The sequence below is a fragment of the Odocoileus virginianus genome, chromosome 32 (genome assembly GCF_023699985.2).
Source record: "Odocoileus virginianus isolate 20LAN1187 ecotype Illinois chromosome 32, Ovbor_1.2, whole genome shotgun sequence".
NCBI classification, from domain to species: Eukaryota; Metazoa; Chordata; class Mammalia; order Artiodactyla; family Cervidae; genus Odocoileus; species Odocoileus virginianus.
Genome location: NC_069705.1, coordinates 11,702,707 through 11,724,403, shown reverse-complemented (window position 1 = coordinate 11,724,403; position 21,697 = coordinate 11,702,707). Strand labels below are relative to the sequence as shown.

General features: G+C 48.8%; 1 protein-coding gene across 6 annotated transcripts; it reads left to right on the top strand.

Annotated features, from left to right (window-relative positions):
* The first annotated feature begins 180 nt into the window (after positions 1 to 180).
* ERLIN2 (ER lipid raft associated 2) lies at positions 181 to 19,785 on the top strand. 6 transcript variants are annotated; one of them, XR_011485111.1, is made up of 13 exons: positions 294 to 813; positions 1,707 to 1,828; positions 3,541 to 3,622; positions 4,716 to 4,762; positions 6,499 to 6,560; positions 6,752 to 6,877; positions 10,378 to 10,451; positions 10,610 to 10,668; positions 11,313 to 11,404; positions 12,175 to 12,264; positions 13,906 to 13,985; positions 14,797 to 15,196; positions 19,658 to 19,785. XR_011485111.1 is itself a non-coding variant. In XM_020894799.2 (12 exons), exons 2-12 carry the CDS (start codon positions 1,722 to 1,724, stop codon positions 14,992 to 14,994), a joined length of 1,017 nt encoding a protein of 338 aa, XP_020750458.1. In that variant the 5' UTR covers positions 181 to 283; positions 1,707 to 1,721; the 3' UTR covers positions 14,995 to 18,200. The 6 variants fall into 6 exon arrangements, 5 of the variants coding, with proteins under 5 accessions (XP_020750458.1, XP_020750457.1, XP_020750460.1 ...); XM_020894799.2 differs by lacking the exons at positions 294 to 813; positions 19,658 to 19,785 and adding an exon at positions 181 to 283 and having other exon boundaries at positions 14,797 to 18,200; XM_020894798.2 differs by lacking the exon at positions 19,658 to 19,785 and having other exon boundaries at positions 14,797 to 18,200.
* Positions 19,786 to 21,697: the final 1,912 nt, after the last annotated feature.

Genomic DNA, 21,697 nt, shown 5'->3' with positions numbered 1-21,697 from the left:
ACACCCCGAAAACCCCAGATCGGGGTCCCGAACTCCCGGACCGATCCGCGAGCGCCCCCTGGCGGCCATCCTCGGACACTGCCCTCTCGGGGCGCGGGCGCGGGGCCGGACATCGCGGGGTGGGTGGAAGGAGGGATGGAGGTGTGGTCTTCTCGCGTGAACAAATGGCGTCATCGAAGCGACGGGCCCGGAAGGAAGTAGCGTGCGGAGGGGTGTGGCGGTTTCTGCGGTCGCACTGGGGGGTTCGGCAGAGTACGGAGCGCCTGGAGGGACAGACAGCCTGGTACGCGGCCCGCGCCCCTTCTCGCGCGCGCTGGGCCTCCGTGAGGCCCCCGGGCCGGAGCTGACTGACTAGCGGCCCTCCCTGGTCGCCTGCCCAGCGTCCTGTGTCCCTCGGGAGAGGGCGAGCAAGCCCTTCCCGTCTCGTTCCTGCCCCACTGTAGCCTCTCGGCGGGGCTGAGCCGGGGCTCAGGGAGGGCTCCGACCCCGCGGCTCCTGAGGGGCCGCGCGACCCTCTCTCGGAAGAGGGCGGGGAAGGGGCGCGCGGTGGGGCGGAGGGGGAAGGGAAAGGATTTTTTCCGCCGCTGCCGATCGGTAGCCGGAGGCTGCACGGGGAACGTCGAAGAGCCTCGCAGACCGACGTCCGCGCCCGAGTTCAGTGAGACCCGGGGGGCAGAGTCCACACGTCGCGCCTGCGAACCCAGGGCGCGCAGAGTCGGGAGCCTCGCTGTCAGTGTGGAGAAGGAGACGGCACCCCCACTCCTGCCTCTGGCCTGGTGAAATCCCATGGACAGAGGAGCCCGGCGGGCCACGGTCCGTGGGGTCTCAGAGAGTCAGACACGACTGAAGCGACTGAGCACGCAGCGCGTTCTCAGTTACTGTCGTTTCTTCCAGATCAATCGGGGTTCAGGAAATGAGTCTCTGGGTGCTCATTCTTTCGCATCCCGGTGCCTGAATGCTGTCGACCCAGGAACCCCTGTCTTCCCAGCCTGGGGGACCCCGTCCCCCCCCCCCCCCCCCCCGCTCTAACCGTGGGCTGGGAGAACCTGTCAAGTGTAAAGTGCCAGTCAAGCATATGGGCAGGAGCGTGGCTTCATCCTTGCCCAGAGCCCTGTATCTGGCTAGGGCCAAAGGAAGAACGGAGAAGGTGGAGGAAAGGCCAGAGAATCCCGCCCTGCTGAACTCTGCTTGCAGGCTGTCTCCGTGGCCCCAGCACCCGAAAGGAGTCAATAATGGTTTCCTTTGAAATGGCAGGCAATTAGGACTGGGAGGCTCTGACCAGAATTACACAGCCGCAACCGCCCGTCACTTGACATCCTCTGTAATTTGGGGCCAACATAACTGCAGCTGCCTCTTTCCCTGCTGACATGCGTGGCTCCGGTGACAGCCCGTTGGTGTTCACAGGAAGAGAGGGCTGTGTTCTGAACGCTGCCCACCTGGCGCGGGTTCTCCCCTGGGCCCGCGGGCTGTGTCTGGAGCCACTGCCTCTTGCAGAAGGTGGAGAGTGTAATTCCGCAGCTGAGGCTCGGGGAGGGGGGGGGTCGACTGAGAGCAAGGAAGAAGAGGTGTAGATCTAGCCTGGTGTTCACACTACTACAGGTTGGACATGAGCCACTTGCAGGAGCTCAGCTTGGGGAGCTACTCTGGCTGCCAGAGCTCTCCGCCCACAAGTCAGGGCACACGTTCTCCTGTATCTTTTCCCCCAGGGTAGACGTTTGCTGATGGCTCAGTTGGGAGCGGTTCTGGCTGTGGCTGCCAGTTTCTTTTGTGCCTCTCTCTTCTCGGCGGTGCACAAGATAGAAGAGGGACATATTGGGGTGTATTACAGGTAAGGCAGCGATGGGGAGAAGCTGGCGACTTCCTGTCCGATGACTCTGCTAGTCAATGTGTAACAGATTCTGCGGGGCAGATTGCATTTACATTGTATTGGATAGGGAAGTCTTCAGACTGAGCTTTGTGTCAGTGACTATGGAAGGGGAATACAGACACGCATGTAAATATATAGAGAATTGTAAATATGAAACTTAACTAGTCTGATGCCATGGATCATAACTGATACATGTGTTAGGTTTAGAGAGAAATGGAAAGGCAACCATGCTCCTTGAAGATCATCTCTGAAACACTGTTTTCTCCTACTTCCCTCTGGGCATCTTGGTACCACAAGCTAACCTCTGAGGAGTGCCAGTTCTTCATGGCAACTTGAGATATAATTTGGACCTATGCTTTAAAATTAACATTTCGGGGAAAATGAAAGAACCTGCAGGTTGATTTGTACTCATTGAGGCAACCTCTAGGATAGTGGTACTTAAATAACCTATTCCATCACTTTATTTTGATTGCTCTTTAAGAGAAAAAAAAATGTATCTGTGACTTAAATAACATGAAGCAAAGAAGCACTTGTAAATCTTGGGTTGCTTTCCTTTGAGTAACCTCCATAACCAAGTTTTTGCTTTAAATCTTTGTGAACTTCTTATATGCCTTTATGAACTCCTTCTTAAAGCCCTTTGATGCTTTTTCTCTGGCTGCCGATAGCAAGTTCTAGAAGTCTGATTGGCTTCCACTCTCCCCTTTTACTGTGTTATCCCACTATCTGCTTCTACATCTTCCAAAGTGAAAGTCACTCAGTCATATCCGACTCTTTGAGACCCCATGGACTATACAGTCCATGGAATTCTCCAGGCCAGAATACTGGTGTGGGTAGCCTTTCCCTTCTCCAGGGGATCTTCCCAACCCAGGGATCGAACCCAGGTCTCCCACATTGCAGGCGGATTCTTTACCAGCTAAGCCACCAGGGAAGCATATGTCTCCAAAAATGACTTTTAATTCTGTTACCATTCACATATAGCATAACTACAAAGGTAACTCTACGGCCCCTTAAAAATATTTAGATGGTTTATAAAGTTTCCTTAAAATTATTCTTTTGGTTGTTTGTGTCACTGAACTCCAACATTAGTATCATTAATTGGTCACTGTATTAGTGAATTTAACTGACCTTTGGATTCTCATAAGCTCAACAGATGTGACAAAAATAAAACACACCTCCTCTCTTAGCTAAGAATCTGCCTGCCAAAGCAGGAGTTGTAAGAGACAGGGGTTTGATCCCTGGGTCAGGAAGATCCCCTGGAGAAGGAAATAGCACCCCACTCCAGTATTCTTGCCTGGAAAATTCTATAGACAGAGGACCCTGGTGGGCTACAGCCTGTGGGGTCGCAAAGAATCAGGCTCAACTAAAGCGACTGAGCACATGCACCTCTCTTATCGCAAGGATAGCCAGGGATTCTACTGTCTTTATTTCACTTTGTCTGTGTGCCATTTTTCTCTCTGCAAAAGCATGAATAATGGTTTTAGGTTTTACCATCAGGCTTCTTAGACTAATAGGGTCGAGCTGAGAGGAAGAAACGGATCCGTGGACATCGCTCTGGCACTTGTCCGTCTGTCTTAAATGCTTATGGGGCTGCAGAGAAAGTGGGCCCAAACTGTATCGATGTAACAGACACGTCTTTGCTAAACTGAGCCTGCCTGTCTCTCCCTCCACTGCAGAGGTGGTGCCCTGCTGACTTCCACCAGCGGCCCTGGCTTCCATCTCATGCTTCCTTTCATCACATCATATAAGTCTGTGCAGGTATACTGGGCTTGGGGGGCAGGGTTGGATGACTGCAGATTTGGGGTGGTGATTAATGCATGATTTAGAATGATTTAGCCCTTGGATGAGGGGATGAGTGTGATGCCTTTTCAAGGAATCATTTAAGAATAGATCATATATATAATACAGGTAAAAGGTATGAGGCTCCATGAGCCATTTACTGTGGAGTTTTACTTAATTGTTGAAATAGCTGAATGGGGTCATTGCCTTGGCCCATAGGTCCCAGGTGGGAATTATGTCTCTACTTCAAGACAGAGCCAGAGAAGAATCTGTTCTGAATGCACAGAAGGAAAAGTAGGATATGTGTGCGTGTATGTTATGTGTGTGTGTGATAAACCACAGGCTCCCAAGATAGATGGAAATAAAACATGGTAATTTTGTTGGTTCTTATTTGAACATGAGAGATGTGAACATAACTTGTGAGGGGTGCAGGTTGTTGAACTTAATGAAGGGAAATGACATCTAAAATAGGGATAGGATTAGCTATGACAGATCTTAAGCCAGGCTGAATTAGACTAGTCATCTTTGAAGTATGTCCAACAAGAGGAATAAGAAGATTTAGAGAATGACTTTTAAACTAACCCAGGAAAGTATCCTGGGTTACCTCATCAGCATTTGCCCTGTAGGTTTCTTCTGCCATTTGCTATGCTTTATGGTTTTCAAAGTGCATTCATGCATATTATATCATTTGAGTCTCCCAGTAATCCTGAGAATGGGCTGAACAGGTTTTACAGGCTGAGAGGTTAAATAATCTGCTGTTTCCAGACTGGTAAATGGAAGAGATGAAAGTAAACAGGTCGTGAGACTCCTAGTGCAGAGTCTTTTCCACTAAACCATTATTACTCAGCTTGTTCATATGGTGGTTCATTTACAGCGAAGCTGGGGTGGTACTTTTGCCTGGTTTAGCCTCACACACTGCAAATAAGGAGGATTCAGTGGGGGTATTCATATTTAACAGAGGCAAAGCTTAACCCAAATAAGTATTCAAGACCAAGGCCAAGGGATTCCCAAAAGAAGTCACTTTCTTGGTCACGTCTCACCTCACAGCATCTTCTGTCTCTCCTATTTCCAGACCACACTCCAGACAGATGAGGTGAAGAATGTACCTTGTGGGACAAGGTAAGGTGCCCAGAATAAAGCTGTGAAGCCCAAATAAGAGGCAGGGCCATCTGACCGGCTGCAGTAAGAGACAGTGGAAAGGGACGCGCCCCCCCCCCCTCCCCCCCTGGCTGGTTTCACCGAGTTCTCTGCCCCTAAGCTCCCTATGTTCTGAGTTGAGTAGGTGGTGGAGTCAGGTTTGGAAGGGCCTTGAAGGCCGTGATGAAGGCTGTTAGCAGATGAATAACTTGATAGAGGAGGATAACTTTAACAGAACTAAATATGGAGAACGTTGGAAAGATGCTGGAGAAGACCGCAGGGGCAGGGAACTGAAAGAGAACCGCACTGCAGTGGTCCGACTGAAAAGTCAAGGTGGTCGTTTTGAGCACCAGGGACAGAGCAACAAAGGAAACCACACGCTAGGACAAATATGGAATCGGAACTTCCCACAGGGTAACTGGCCTCATCTCATCACAAAGGCTTTGAATTTGGAGGCCCCTTCGGTCGGAAAAGAGACATAAAGACATAAGCAATGCAGTAGTGAACCTTGATTACAGCCTGGTTCCAACAGAACAGCTCTAAAAGATGTTATGGAAACTGTTAGTCATCTTGGACTACCACAGCAGAATACCATGGCCTGGGTGGCTGAAACAATAGACATTTATTTTTCTCACGGTTGCAGAAGCTCAAAGTTCAAGATCAAGGTGCCAGCAAGGTTGGTTCCTGGCCTGCAAGTGGCTGTTTTCCTGTGTCCTCACATGGCCTTTCCGCTGTGCATGTATGGAGAGACAAAGAGATCTCTGGGGCCTCTGTCTTCTTTGCTTTACCAGTCCAGTCAGTTTAGGGCCCCACCGTTACAACCTCATTCAACCTTAATCACCTTTGTGAAGGCCCTGTCTCCAAATGCACTCACTTTGGGGGCTCCAGTTTCAGCATGTGGATTTTGGGGAGCACACAATTCAGTCCATCATGGGAACTTGTGGGGAAAATTAGAGAAGGACTCGTTAGATGAAGAGGAATTATCACTCATTTCCCTAGTTTAGGAGTGATACTGTGACTCTGTAGGGGACTGTCATCACTTAGGTGATTGGTGCTTGCCAAGTGTTAGGGGGTAAAGGATTCTGACTGCAGCTTGCTTTGAAATGTTCAGCCAAAAAAAAAGAAAAAGTAGATCAATCAATAGGTAATAAAATGTTCATGATTGTTAAGTTTAGGTGTTGGTATACGAGTGTTCGTTGTACTGTTCTTTTTTTTCCTCCATTTATTTTTATTAGTTGGAGGTGTACTGTTCTATTCTGTATGTTTGAAAGTGTTTTCTAATGAATATTGAGGGCAAGGGGGGAGAGGGCTGAATTAAAGTGATGGTGAAAACAGTGAGAAACACTGACCAAAACATTCCACATTTTTAAGTACTGAGAACCCTATGACCTTCTTTAGTCTTTTCCCCGTGATTGGTAGCTTTATTCAAAAGGCTTTGCAGAGCCAAAAGATGTGAACTACTCTTCTTTTATCCCAAAAGTTTCACTTTTGTCCTAGTGGAGATGTTTTTAGGGGGTATGATTTCTTGGGAGATTTTATGATAGAAGCTCAGAAGGTCTCCTGCCTTCAGATCCACACACCTGTGACCCCCATGAACCCTCCTCCTTTCCTGCCGAGTCCCACGCGCGCGCGCGCACATGCATACCACCATCACCCTGGGAGAGGCCCAATATTCCCAAGCTCAGCAGTGACCGCACTGTCTGCGCTTCCTCCAACAGCGGTGGTGTGATGATCTACTTCGACAGAATCGAGGTGGTGAACTTCCTGGTCCCACACGCAGGTACCTGCTTGCAGTACACCTCCCCTGCCCCACCTCACCCCTCCCCTGCAGCCCACTCTCCCTGGCATCATCCCCAAGTCTCCCCCCACCAAACCCCCGTGTCTGTTGTAGCAGCTCGGAAGGGACAGCCCATGTGTCTGAGAATGTGCCAGGTCCCGCCCTCCTCACTCTGAATGTCTCCTTCCCTGCAGTGTATGACATAGTGAAGAACTACACAGCCGACTACGACAAGGCACTCATCTTCAACAAGATCCACCACGAGCTGAACCAGTTCTGCAGTGTCCACACGCTTCAGGAGGTCTACATCGAGCTCTTCGGTAAGAAAATCTTTTCGGATGATCACCTGCTGCCTGATTCAGCTGCCCACAGGGCAGGGTGGGTACCAAGGGACCAGAAGTGGTGAAGAGCCAGTGCCCAGGAAGCAGACAGTCACACGGGGCACTCCCAGGAAACACGGGTGCCGATGGAAGAAGATGGTGAGAGTGGTTGAGTGTTGGACATGGGAGTCATAGTGAACAAGAGGACTCGCTCCTGCCCTGCATCAGACCTGGGATGGAAATATGTTCCCATGTCCCTGAACTTCCTTCTGTAATGAAGAGGGGTCAGTTCTAGAAGAACCTTAGAGATTACCTAGCCCAGCATCCTCCTTTCAATTTAAGGATACCAAGGTCCCAAGGGAGAAAATCCCAGAGCTGGCTGGGAGCAGAGGTGAAGTCCAGACCTCCCTCCCTTGGCTTCTGGCTCCATCCACCCCACCCTGGAGGAAGGGCACAAGGACAGTGATGAGAACTGCCGGGTTACACTTTTTTTGTTGTTTGCTTTAGTGTGGTTTTTTTTTTTTTTCGGCCGCACCACGAAGCATGTGGGATCTTAGTTCCCCAACCAGGGATCAAACGCACACCTCCTGCACTGGAAGCGTGAAGTCTCAACCGCTGGCCTCCAGGGAAGTCCCAAGGGGTCACATTTAATTCTAGAAGTGGGACAAGGACTGTAACTACTTAGAGTTCCCAGAACCTTTGTGGCTTTTGATTGTTGTTAGTGATGGTTTTTTACCCTATACCCATAGAGAAGAATAGGAAAATGCTTAAAACAGAAAGGACCCACTTTTGTCTTAAGTTGACACTTTCTGAACTTTTTTCCTGATCAACAAAAACATAGCCTGACTTCAGCAACAATGCAAAGAAGCATTTCAGTAATTGTTATAGCTCATTTGGGGTAACGCGTTCTATTAAATTCACTGCTAGGAGTGCTCCAGAAGCCAGGGCTAAAAGCAAATGAACTTTGCAACCAGTGGTATAACTATTCTTAATGCCAGGACCAGCCAGTGGTTTTGCCCAGGAATCTTAATTTAAAGGACTTCAAAGGACCTGGAGTGAGAACATCCCGTAGACAGAGGAGTCATTGGCAACACCAATGATTTTAACTAGGCAAACAGCCTTTTGCCCTGTGTTTCAAATTTGGGAAATCATCAGAAGCCATTTTAACTTTTCTGCAGATGAAAACAGGTATAAATTCACTTTATAGACTTTGAAGTTTCTTCCTGTGTTTGGATTTGGTGTGCTGTTTAGAAAAATTCAGTACATTTGCTTTTTTTTTTTTTTTTTTTTACCTCAAACCAATAGAATTTCATAAAATATCATTAGTTTTCTCTCTAGCCATTGTTTTAGAACTAGTGCCAGTAAATGAACATTACAAAGCATTTGCAACAACGAAAGATCTCTGATTTCTATGAAGAGAGAATTAAGATGTGAGATTGTTCTGCATTAGAAAACTTCTCACTGTCTTGTCTTCAGATGAACTCGGCAGCTCAGTAAAGTAAAGCTTCCTGTATGGAGGAGCTGGGGGTTTATGTTTGCGTTGGAATATTTTCCTTTTTAAAGTTCATTCTTGCCAGCAAGCACTGTTTTGCTTAACATCCATTTGCATCTGCAAAGGAGAAACTCGTGTCTCTAATCCTGTGTCCTGATAATGGAAAGGTTTTCTCCGGTCCCCTCCTCCCAGTACTCGTAGCCCTAACTTTCAGCTTGATGCAGTTTTTATCACCGCTTACTCCGAGGCGTCCATGTTTCCCGTTTGAGGAAAATGTTATCCAGTACTTTGTGTTTACTTAGTTCAGTTCAGTCACTCAGTTGTGTTCAACTCTTTGCGACCGCATGGACTGTAGCGCTCCAAGCTTCCCTGTCCATCACCAACTCCCGGAGGTTATTCAAACTCATGTCCATCAAGTCAGTGATGCCATCCAACCATTTCATCCTCTGTCGTCCCCTTCTCCTCCTACCTTCAATCTTTCCCAGCATCAGGGTCTTTTCCAATGAGTCAGTTGTTTGCTTAATTTAATCAGCTCTTAACTAAAGAGCATTTGTCAGCATAACCATCACCCATAAACAACTTGGTCCTGGTGTAAATTTGTTAGTAAAGTATCTTGTAAAATATTTCTTCTAGATTTTCCTAGAAAGTTACTAGCCCAGAGCCATGGGTATCTTCCTTGACTCAGATAGAATTTAATCTGAGAAACAGCCATGTTATTAGCTTATAGGGGGTACGAGCTATCTCCCTTAAAGTTTGGCCTGTCTCTTATTTAAAATAAAAAATATGGAATGTAATGTTCATCTTTAGCCATCAAACTGTTAACACCCATGTCAGGTGTGAGGTGCTGCCCTTATGGGCATTTCTGGAGCATATGCATATGCAGAAACAGTAAAACCCCTTGCTTAGTGATATGACTGTTGAAAGTACTGTTCTAAACACTAACGATCAAAATGTAATGATTAAACATGTTCTTTATATTGACTACTGATTAGCTTGAACACATCCCCGAACCTCTGTGGGCCTCAGCTTGAGCATTTATAACAGGCAGGGAGTTAGACTTGCTGTTCCTCAAAGGCTCCTGGACCAAGAATGGCCACATAAAGCAGCTGGCTGCTGACAGTAAAGGAGGTGGTTCCATGTAGATGTCTGAGGCTAGTTTCATGGTGTCCTTTTCTCAGGACCCTTCCAGGATCTTTTGGGATCTCATGGGTGGGGGCAGGGAAGGGAAGGCCCAGGCCAACGCTGACAGCTTGCTCTGGGGTCACAGCTAGAGTGGCAATCAATTACAGCTCTTCCAACACTTATCCATAAAATGACTCACAGACAGAAGAGTCAGGACCAAGGCAAACAACACATCAAAAGACTCAGGCTCAGGACTTCCCTGGCAGTGCAGCAGTTAAGACTGCACTTTCAGGGCAGGGGGCATGGGTTCAACCCCTGGTCAGGGAACTAAGATCCCACAAGCTGAGTGGCTCAGCCAAAAAAAATTTTTTTTTGAGTTCCTGATGGATTAGTCTTCCTTAGGGCCTCTCTTGATGTCAGAGTCAGTTTTTGTTTTAGAAATTTATTAATAGATTTAGCGTGCTTGACTCCTTTCAAAATACCTGAGGTGGCCGTCCCACCTTCCTTCTTTGTGAAAGATGGGCGGCCACCTTCTCTGGCTGCTATCTGTAGGGAAGGGCTGCTTCCTGACTCAAGAAATGTGCTGGAGTTGTTATTTGTTCTTTTAAAGCTCGGCTCCCTTCCGGGCGAGGTTGATGTTTTCTTGAGGCCCCAGGGAAAGGACACTCCCATCTGGCCACATAGCGGGCCCAGTGGGTGTCCGCCGTGAGAGTCTTCCAGGGAGTCTTCAGACATTTGAGCTCTGATGAGCGCTCTGCCTCCGGACGAGCTTTGGCCTGTTGGATACATTCCTGAGCTGGTGTCCTGCCTGGCTGTCTACCCCATGCTTCCCTCCACCCCGTCTAGAAAGCATCTCAGCTCCGTGTTCTCTCTGTCTTGATTCCAGATCAGATTGATGAAAATCTCAAACTGGCTCTGCAGCAAGACCTGACCTCCATGGCCCCCGGGCTCGTCATCCAAGTGAGCACCACCCTGGTGGGACACCCCCCACCCCCAGGAAGGCACAGCCCCTCTTCCAGAGCATGTCCTGTCTGTGCAGGAAGACCAAGGACCTATGGGAGCTGGTCCCTCTGCACCCCCACGTCCCCATCAAGTGCTATGTTTATCTTTCTCTGCAGGCTGTGCGGGTGACGAAGCCCAACATCCCGGAAGCCATCCGCAGGAACTACGAGCTTATGTGAGTGGGCCCCGCGCCTCAGCAGAACCACCGCCCTGCCCTCCTCCCACTCATCCCATCCCAGGGCTGACCGAGCCTTGCCACGCATGTGGTCCCCCCTGGAGTGTCTGTACAGCCGTCACCCTGGGAGACGGGGCAGGCGTGTCGGGCCGCTCACCTGGGCTCCGTGACCAGAGGGCACAGACGCTCTTCAGAGGGGCGGGGAGTCCTGCGCTCCCTTCACGGCTCAAGCTGGAGAAGACAGGGAGGCGACTGAGTGGGCAGGCGGGTGCCTTTCACGCAAGCCAGTTACGCTTTGTCTTTCACAAGTGGGCTTTGAAGGAGAAGGCTAGCCGTGTTACTGTCTGCAGCATATTCACCTTCACCTGGGACCTTAGGAGCCTTCCAGGGCCTTCTCTGGTGGTCAGTGGTTAAGACTGCACTTCCAGTTCATGGGCTGTGGGTTCAATCCCTGGTCAGGGAACTAAGATTCCATATGCCGTTTGGCACAGGCAGATTTACAAACAAGACCACACCTCCCGAGGGTGAAAGAAATGACAGCTTGCCTCACGACAGGGCAGGGGGCTGGCTTCCTGGGGGCCAGTGAAGTTCCGAGGAAGCTCGTCCCCAGCGGCCTCAGAGCTGCACACTTTCCTCCCCTCCAGGGAGAGCGAGAAGACAAAACTGCTGATCGCAGCCCAGAAGCAGAAGGTGGTGGAGAAGGAAGCCGAGACAGAGCGGAAGAAGGCCCTCATCGGTCTGACTGTGCTTCTGGGGTCTGGGCGACCGAGGGGCTGGCGGGTTGGGGGCAGGTCAGGAAGCCTGGGACACGGCCCTCCGAAGCCTTCCCCACGCAGGAGCGGCCTTCGTTTCCACATGCCTCTTAAATGAAAGGAGCCCTTCCTGCTAACCCCTCATGCACAAAGACGGTAACACTGAGGAGCCCTTACAGTGAGCTTTTCTAAACACTTGCGTGCGATTCACCCCACTCCTCACGCCCCCTCCCCCCTCCCCGGTGAGGATGCCACCGTCCATAACCTACTCTCACTGAGCCGAAGCTCAGAGAGGCTGAATCACTGCCCAGGGTCACATGGCAGGGGAGCAAGGAGAACAGGGTTCAAATCCAGGCACTCGCCTCCCGACCCCAGGTTCTCCACCACTGCTCCAGACTGCCAGCCACGACCCTGGCCACTTCCGAAAGTGCGGGAGGGAACTCATACCTTAACCCGTAAAATATTCCTTTGGAAGGAACACCCTGTGACTTAGGAGAGAGGTCAGGGCCAGCTCCTCACCTTCATCAGAGGAGTGACTCCCCCTGGGGCTGGGCACCCACACTCACTGTCTTGCACTGATACTGTGCTCCCTGGGGTGTCCCACCCCTGCCCAGGGGACCTGTGTGACTGCCCTCTGGGCCAGTGGCCCTTCACCTGGGCCCACCCACTGCCCTGCCTCAGGGCCTCAGATAGGGGGTGAAAGGGGAACGGTTTTGAAATATCAGAGCCCTGAGGCTTTTCTCCACTAACACAGAGGCAGAGAAGGTGGCGCAGGTGGCCGAAATCACCTTTGGGCAGAAGGTGATGGAGAAGGAGACGGAGAAGAGGATCTCAGAGATCGAAGGTGAGCGGGCCTGAAATCCCTGCTTCCCCATTCCTCAGACCCCGCCCTGCGGCCAGGGGCCCGGGCGTCCTTTCCTTTGCCTTCTCCGTTCTCAGACGTCAAGTGTTCTTTGGAACATGCCTCGTTCTCTGTCCTCTGACTCAGGTTGTGGGGAGATGCGGGCCAGCCTGGGATTAATTTTCCACTTCAGTCATTCATCAGATTTGAGTTGGGTGCCTTCAGGACTCTTCCACTGGGCTGGGCTTTGGAAAAAGGGGAAGCACGTGGTCCCAGCTGTCTTGGGCCCGCAGTTTGACCCCGGAAGTAAACCAGCAAGCCAGGTCGGAGCTGCAGCCTGCTCCCCCCTGCCTGCCCCGTCCCCTGTCACAGGGGCCTGTGAGCCCTGTCGCTTTGGCCTCTCGGGGTCCCTGTGGATGTTAAGCCAGGTGTGAAGAAGACACCTGTCAGCACCGGCATCACGAGCTGGGAAAAGGCATTTCCTTGCTGGCTCTTCCGGTGTCACTCACCTTCCGGGCCCTGCCCTCAGCCTTCCCCTCATCCCCCCGCCCACCTCCTCCTCCAGCGAACTGCAGGCTGAGAACGCCCTCAGGGCCCAGCCCCAGGCTCCAGGGCGCCCTGTCCACTCACACTCCTGACCTGGCCTGTCAGGCTTAGCGGCCGCGGAGGAGCCAGTGAGGATTTCATGGATCAGTGGTTCCTCACGGGGACCTGAGCCAGGCGGCACATTTCTGCTTCTTGTAAACACAAGTCACCAGGTGCTAAGGCCAGCTGAGCTGGCCGCTTGCTCCCGGCCGGCCTGCAGGCTCCCGCCAGCCGGGGCCCTGCTGAGGCTGCACAGTGAGAACCCACCTTGCTTCCCGGGTTTTGGTGCAGGTGTTGCTCACATGAGGTTGGCCTCATTCCCAAGGACAGGGAGGAAATATCAACAACTTTGTATCAGTTCTTGACCGAAAGCTGGTCTCAGCAGATTAAGGAACGGGATTGTTTACATAGTAGAAGTTTAAATCGGTCGTAGTTCAAACAGGTGTTAGTCTGGACCATGGCCTGTAATTCTCTTTGAATCGGGCTAGCTTAACCACTGCTAACGAGAGCCTTTCTGAAACGACCGATGGAAATAGAGAGATGTAGTTGGAAACGAGCTGTACTGTTTTGTTTACGGCAGTCAGTTTCAGGGCAGCTCCACCCCGGGCCGCATCCAGAACCTTCTTCGGGCTTCCGTGGCTCTTGCTGTGTGGCACAGGGGAGAGGACCAGGGCCAGGGCAGAGAGCTCAGAGACGGGAGGCCAAGGCAGGGTCCCAGCCCTCTCCTACCCGCCCCAGAAGGGGTCGGTGGGTGGAAAGAGGATGTGTGTTTCCATGACACCATCAGAAAAGCCGCTGTCAGGCACAGCGACAGGCTTGCACGTGGTCAGCTAGTCCCCGCCACCAGGAGACGCTGGCACAGCACTTTTGCATCCTGGTCAGTTTTCACAACTTGCGAAACAGGAGAAAATGCCTTTTTCCCAGTTTCGTAAATAAGAGGATGAGAGCCCAGAGTAACTAGAGCAGTGTGCCCAGGATCACGGGGCCAGTCGGGAAAAGTTGCAGGGACCTGCTTTCTGATGGCTTCTCTGCTTTGATTCTCTGCATTCTTTCCTTAAGATGCTGCATTTCTGGCCCGGGAGAAGGCCAAGGCGGACGCTGAGTGCTACACTGCCATGAAGATAGCCGAAGCAAATAAGGTAACGGGCCAGCGCTGCCTGGTGAAGAGAACGTGTGTTACACTGTTTGCGACCACTGCCTCCCACCTGCCCGGCCATAATCGAGGACTCCTGTGCCTTGTGGGCCAGGGCCTTCCCTTTCCCTTGGACCCTGATAGAAGTTTAATTGTGCTGATTTTTTAAAATATTTATTTATTTATTTATTTATTTGACTGCATCAGGCCTTGGCTGCAGCGCGCCAGCCCCGGAGCGCGCAGGCTCAGCAGTCGCCATGCGTGGGCTTTGTTGCCCCGCGGGGTGTGGGATCTGAGTTCCCTGACCAGGGATCAAACCCCTTGCCCCCTCATCCCCATTGGAAGGCAGATTCTTAACCACCGGACCATCAGGGAACTCCTTCATGTTACTGTTAAACACAGACATTCCTAAACCTCTCACAGTTCTCGCCTTGAGGACCTGAGATGAACGCTCTCCCAGAGAAGAGGCTGTGCAGTAGTTGTTCAGTCGCTCGGTCATATCCGACTCTGCAACCCCAAGGACTCCAGCGCGCCAGGCTTTCCTGTCCTCCACCATCTCCCGGAGTTTGTTCAAACTCATGTCCACTGAATCAGTGATGCCATCCAGCCATCTCATCTGTCGCCCCCTTCTCCTCCTGCCCTCCATCTTTCCCAGCATCAGGGTCTTTACGTGGTCACTAATATAACAGTGAGACCAGGGAGAGGAAGTGGGGTGTGGTTCTCACAGAGACCCTCTCCCTGTGAAAAGTCAAGGGATGGCCCCCCAGGCTTTTCCCTGATCTGGCCTCACCACCGTCTTCTTTTCTATTTGCTTCCAGCTAAAGCTGACCCCTGAGTATCTGCAGCTGATGAAGTACAAGGCCATTGCTTCCAACAGCAAGATTTACTTTGGCAAAGACATCCCTAACATGTTCATGGACTCCGCGGGCAGCATAGGCAAGCAGTTTGAGGGACTAGCTGACAAGCTGAGCTTTGGCTTGGAAGATGAGCCCATGGAAGCAGACTCCGAGAACTGAATGTTTCAGTCCACAACCTCCAATGACTCTCCGAAACAGATCTTTATTTTTTAATGAGGAACCAGGATGTCCCCTCCCTTCCACACTACCTTCTTTGACTCTCTTCCACATACTGTGGTGAAAAAAAGAAGAAATGGACCTAAATCTATTTTCCTTCCTGGGAAGGGTAGGGCAGGGACTGATGAACTGGGGTTTTATTCAGGTAAGTAGGTTACGTGATTTAGGTTAAGCTTTGGAAAAGATGGGTTAGAGCTCTGACCTCCAGGCACTGATTTTTGCCCTTCTGAGGCTGGCTTAATTAGGGATGCTATCAACAAGAAGTGGGAGAAGTGCAGAAGGTCGCCTCCAGGTGATCTGACTGCCCTGGAGTGGGAAAAGGCAGTCTAGCCGTCTCGAGCCGCCTCCACAGTGAGAGATGCCCGTGGGTGAGGCCCAGCTCCTAGGCCAACGCGCACTTGTGAGTTTGCCAGCGGAGCATGGAGAAGCGGCCTTGGAGGATGTTGGCTCTCTGGCGTTTATGGCCAAGTGTCATGAGTCGCCACCCACACACGCCGCCTCAGGCCCAGCTGAGGGTGATCTGGTGCTAGCTTTGCAAGCTTTTCTACACACCACCCTCCCTGCCCCAGGGCTCAGAGCATGGTGGTTTCTGACCTCATTTCTGAGTCACGATTTGGCCACCATCCCCAGTTCCTTTTCAGACTTTTCACCTATTCTGTGATTTGGTTTGGTTTTGTTGTGTCTTCCCTCCACCTGTTCATTGGTTCCACTCAGCATCGAGAAGACAGAAACAAAGAACTCTCCAGTGTCTTAAAAGCTGCTGAAGTGGGACCACAGTACCCGTTCACCTCTGCGGTCCCTGCTTGGCAAACAGTGTCTGTTCCTTGAGATCAAGTGTCTTTTTTTTATGGAGTGTCTATGTCAAGTGTCTTTTGTTGTGGAGATTCTGCATTGGAGAGCTCCTCTGGGTGAGAAGGATGGGCTGTCCAAAATCTGTCCCAGTCTCAGCGCCTGTGACTTGTGCTGAGAGCTCATCTGATACAGTGATAAGAGGGAGCCTGTTCTCTGAGTGACTCGCGTCTTTAGATCCAGGGTTCAGGGGTCCCAGAGAGACAGCTGTTGGGTTTAATTTGGGGATTTGGTTAAGGGAGCACAAACCAGAAACCGAGGTTTCCTTATGGCCTGGAGTTGGAGTCAGGGGCGGGGTTGTGTACCAGATCACCAAGTGGAGGGCAGCTGTCTGGAGTGAACTTGCAAGCCTATTGATTTCATCCAGGACAAGCCCTGGCTTAAGATTTGTTACTAGCTGCCCCCGCCCCCACACCAAGAAAAACTCCCACTGTACCACCCTCTTCTTGGTGGAACATGGTGATAATATCTGGGACAGATTTCCATGTCATTGATGAACCCACACCTAGACTGCTGATGTATCGGATGGTCCCAAAAGCCGGGAAATGGGGGAGCATTCAGCCGGCCCAAGAAGACACAAAGGGTTAACTTGTCTTGATCTAAATGTTGCCCTTCTCTGTTCTAATTTCTGGAACTTTGAATTCTCAAACCACCAGTCCTGGTCACACTTTGTGCAGGGATCCAAAATGTCCAAGGATTGATGGATGTTAATGTGTTCAGGCGTTTTTGCAGAAGGCAGTTAGTCTCCTAAGACCAACACAAAGCATCCATCATTAAGATATACTCACCCTCCTCTCACTTCAGTGCCGTGAATCACTTGTCAGGAGCACCCTGTCACGTCCAGCATCCCTGACTTACATGTTTGTCTGCCCTTCTGCTCTGAGACTGGTTGCCTAAGCTCAAAGAACACTCCTCTCCAGTGGGATACGCAGCATGGCATCTCAGCCTGTCCGAGTAACACGCTTGCTCAGGGGGCTAACCGGAACACTGCTCTAACACTAGCATCCCGTGACGGCCTGTCTCTTGCACTAGATCATAGGAGAGCCTCAGTGAAGTCCTGCTCCACCTGTCCCCCACAATGTCAACGTCCCTTCTGTAAGCAAAAAATACAAGTATTGTACTTCCCATTCATTTAATTCCAATGGTTGTCTGTACCTGCCTGAATAGGAAAATCATAGGAATGAGCTGTTTCCTTGGCTTGGGACAACTAACCAGTCTTGTCTTTGTGACTTCGTTTCGGTAATGCTTACTAGAGAACCTGATATGAAAACATTTTAATTCTAAACATGTTAAATATGACAGCCTGCCATTTGGCAGGCAGTAAACTCATGGCTGCTATTGATAAATGGAACCTCTATGAAAATAAGGAACAGTTTCTAAAATTCAGCTTTTGTAGGACTTTCCAAGGAAAAGTCACCTTGGTTGAATGTTTCTCACTCATTAAACTTTGCAGAAGTGATCTATATTCGGTACCTGTTTTTAATCACTTTTTAAATATCAGGACAGAATGTCCGAAAGGAAGCCACAGTTTGTTCATCTTTATCTGACTAAATCTGTAGGGATCTGTGATCATAATAAATTAAGGAGGGGGGCAGAAATTACTGGAAGAACTTTAGCAATATAGTCATCCCTCGGTATCCACAGGGGACTGGGAGCCCCGAGGATACCAAACTCTGTGGGTGCTCAAATCCCTTATATAAAATGGTGTCTTTACAACCACCCTCCGTACCCATGTATCCACAGCTACAGAGGGCTGACTGTATTGATCCAAAAAAAAAAAAACAGTGGATTTTTTTATGATCTGTTGCAGTGTCTGTGGGTCTCTGTATCTTTCAACACACAGCGTCACCATTTATGGAGTAAATGGTGGAAGTGAGATGGACATATTGACTGACTGACCCAAGTTTGATTGAGGATAAGTGAATCCTGACTAGTGTCTATTCTGTCCACGGACCACTGCCGCTTTAGGTCTGTCCAGTAGGTTCTAGTCACTGTCTCTGTTGTTGCCTTTTAAAAGAAGTGATAGCCAATCACTTTATATTTTCATTCCTCTCTATTTCTGCTTTTGTGCAAGCTGATAATTGAACGGTCAAAACTCTACTGGCAGAGAGCCTTGAGGACTGAACGACCCCCTTTGTAACTGAGAAATGACTCCTGTTATGTTAATCATTCTGCAAACAATATGCTGGATTCATTTGCCCTGGGTCGATAGATGGAGGAACTGTTTTGGACAACCCTGAAGGTGTGATTTTATGTGTCAGTTTTATTTTCAGTCTTGCTAAATAAAATGAGTCTTTGTATTTATTTTTCTTTTATTACAGTGAAATTTAGCAGTAGCAGGTATTAGGCTAGGAGATACAAAGAGGTAAAGCATCTCTGCCCAGTGAGTTAAGTCACGACCCCAAAATATATTCTGATGAATATCTATTCCCATTATCAATGTAGAAATAATAAACAGCTAATTTATAAAAATGGCATCATTGTACAACGCAGGGGGTATAACCAGTATTTTAAAATGAATATGAATGGAGCATAGCCTTTTAAAATTGTGAATCACTTATACCATACACCTGTAACAAATAATATTGTCCAACAGCTATGAGTTGCAGTGGTAACTTCCCTGGTGGTCCAGTGGTTAAAACTCCGAGTTTCCACTGCAGGGGGGCCTGGTTAGGGAACTAAGATCCCACATGACGTGCTAAAAGTCCAAAAAAACAAAGTTGCATCATGGTCAGCTAGGTGTTCTCTAGCTCCTTAGAGACCAAAGAAGAGGAAATTGGCTCACAGAATAGAGCATTTTAAAAGATTTTACTTAAGACTGGCTAAAATTGGAAAGTTGGACATATAACTTAGCGACTGAACAACAACAAAATTTGAAACAGGGAGAAGTGGTTATCTGCACATAGAAAATGAATCCAGAGATAAACACAGATAACATTGTCTTCTCTGATGGTCTGAGAAATTGGGGCCATTGTATGCTGTTTGGGATGGTTTAAATGTCCACCTCTCCATAGGGAAGACCAGATGGGCTCTAAAGGTCCTCCCCAGCCTCGGGTTCTAGAGTCTGTATTGCCATTTTCAAAAGCCAAATGTGACAGCGTGTTTGCTGAGGGGTTGCTGTCACGGCTTCTCTCCCTGAATTCATTTAAACTGGAACACGGGCATTATTTGTCCATTTCTCTTCAGCGTCAAGTAACCAGGCAACAACTTTATTCTTTATGTTATTTTTTTTTAATCTTCCCAAAAGAATCACAATAAACTCAAAGGGAAACAATCTTAAAATCTATAATTTTTTCCCCCCCACAATTCAGGGCCTTAGACTACAGACATGAATGTTGTAAAAGCTTGATAGCAAAAATAAAAAAATAAAAGCTTGATGGCATTTATGGTGAGAACATATACCAGATTTTTAGAAAGTTGTTTATAAAACCTGTTTCTCTGGGTATTCGACTTTCTAATCTCTTTTCCTCTTTGTCCTTGCAAACCACTGGAGTGATTTAAAGACAGTTACTGGTGATGAGGTGACTTTCAAGGACCACATAATAGGGGGAAATGAAAGGTTAAATTAGATGGTCCATGTCCCAGAAAGAGGAAGAGAAGAAATTTAAAAAAAAGGAGGAGGAAAAGGTGGAATAAAATTCACTCAAAAGTACAGCTGTGTTTAAAAAAAAAAAAAAAGGAAATTAAAATGATAATGAGACTGGAATCCTCATTTGTCTTTACAATCCTTTTTTATCTTTATTTCTGTTTTTATAAGGTCACAAAATGGTAGAGATGAGAAGTCCCTTAGAAATGAATCCACAAGAAATCCTGTCCTACTCAACCTTGGTCTCCTCCGGTTCCTCTACAGAGAAGACGTCTCAATAAAGTTTGTCTAATGGATAAGGTGTTGGATAAGGTGTAGGGACGAGACGCGTGTTCATTGAGCGCTCGCTTGGGGGAGCACTCGGCTAAGCTTGTGTTACAGGTTACCTTGATTGATCCTGACCGCAACTCTGAAGAGACTGTTTTACACACGAAAAACTGAGGAGTTCAGTTGCTTGCCCAAGATCACACAGTTTAGTGATGAAACCAAGATTCAACTTGGGTCAGTCTTGTGCCACTGCCACCCAGTCTTGCCACCACTCTCCTCATTAACTCGAAAGTTTAAATCACTCTTCTGATACTTTTGGGGGAGCCACACTCACATACACCATTGAGGTGGGGAGGCTGACCTTGCAGTTCAAAGACCTGACCTATTAAATGAAGATACTCCTACTTATTGTCATAATGACCTATCACCCGGTCTGTTGAGTATTTATGGTTTATAAAATGTTTTCTAAAAAGCGTATCTTCAACTTCCCTTGTGGTCCAGTGGTTAAGAATCCACTTTGCTATGCAGGGTGGTTCAATCCCTGGTCAGGGAAAAAAGATCTCACTTGCTGCAGGGCAACTAAGATCACAGGCCACAACGAAGACCCAGAACATCCCCCCAAAAAAGTTTGTAATAAAAATAAAAAGCATATCCATTTAAGTATGTTATGCTCACCCAATCCTTCCTCTATACAACCCTTCACCATAGCCCTCATCACTGTTTAATCTTTGCTCCTCCCACCACTGACTGCTGGCTAGCACCTTCCAACTTTGCGTCTCTACAACAAGCATCTATGGGTATATTCACACCATGAAGGGCTGGTCTAGTCATGTTTTAGTTTTTATCACTCTGGCAGGAGGAGAAATTATCAAATCCAGAGACATTTTACTTGAACACAATTACTGCAACCCCAATTTACAGAAAACCCAGTTTTGTGTACCTGGTAAATGGAAACTCCCCCAAAAGTCCTTGATGACAAGAACCCTAGGTTTTGTTCAAAGTAATTTTTCCAGAGCAGACATGAAACTATCTTAGTCTCCCATGGTCCAGGAAGACAGTGAGAGAAGAATCAATGTTGCCCTTTCTTTCAAGAAGGCTCAAAGTAAGCCCATTCACAGGACAACCTGGAGAGCAAATTTTTGACCCTTCTCCAACAAAATAGCATCTCATTCATTAAGCTGAATTAATGTTTGAGAATCTTTCAACAGTCCAGCCATACAGCCAAGAGTATTTTCCTTAACAAAATCCATCTTTCTACTTGCCCAAAGCACCTAGCATTTCACCATCCGACTACTAAACTTTAGTATTTTATGGTGTCAACTTCTGTGTCACGTGGCACCTCATCCTGTCTGTGACCTTCATATAGCCCAGATGTGGACACATAGACCTAAGGAATAGGCTGAAAGTGTGCAGAGCCCAGGCTGGACTGTCCCAAGCTGTCTGGGCCCTCCTCCCAGAAGTCAGCTCCTGCCACTGGGGAGACTGCAGTGTGGACCATCAGATCTGAGCCTTAAGTCCTAACTACACCCTGGGATTTACAAATCAAATACAATAAGAAAGAATCCAAATATCTCATTTTCTATTGGTTACATATTGAAACCTTACTTTGGATTTACTGGACTATGTAAAATGTATTGACTAAAAAAGACACACAGTGTGAGAGCTGCCAGTTAACTTTATTTGGGGCAAAATGCAGAGTGCAGTGCTGGAGGCCTCATGTCAGACAGGTCTGGGAGACTGCTCCAGAGAGGCATCTGAAGCGGTGCCTCCCCGGCTGCAGTCCGCAGTTTGTCGCAAATAAAACTTCACTCGAAACTCTCACATTGTGCATCTTTTTTTAAGTCAACAGGGTGTCCGACAAAGCGACCCAGAGTGGACTTCCTTCCTTGGCCTGGACTCCACAAGGAACTGGAGCTTTGGTTCCAGCAGTGGCCCCTTGCGCCC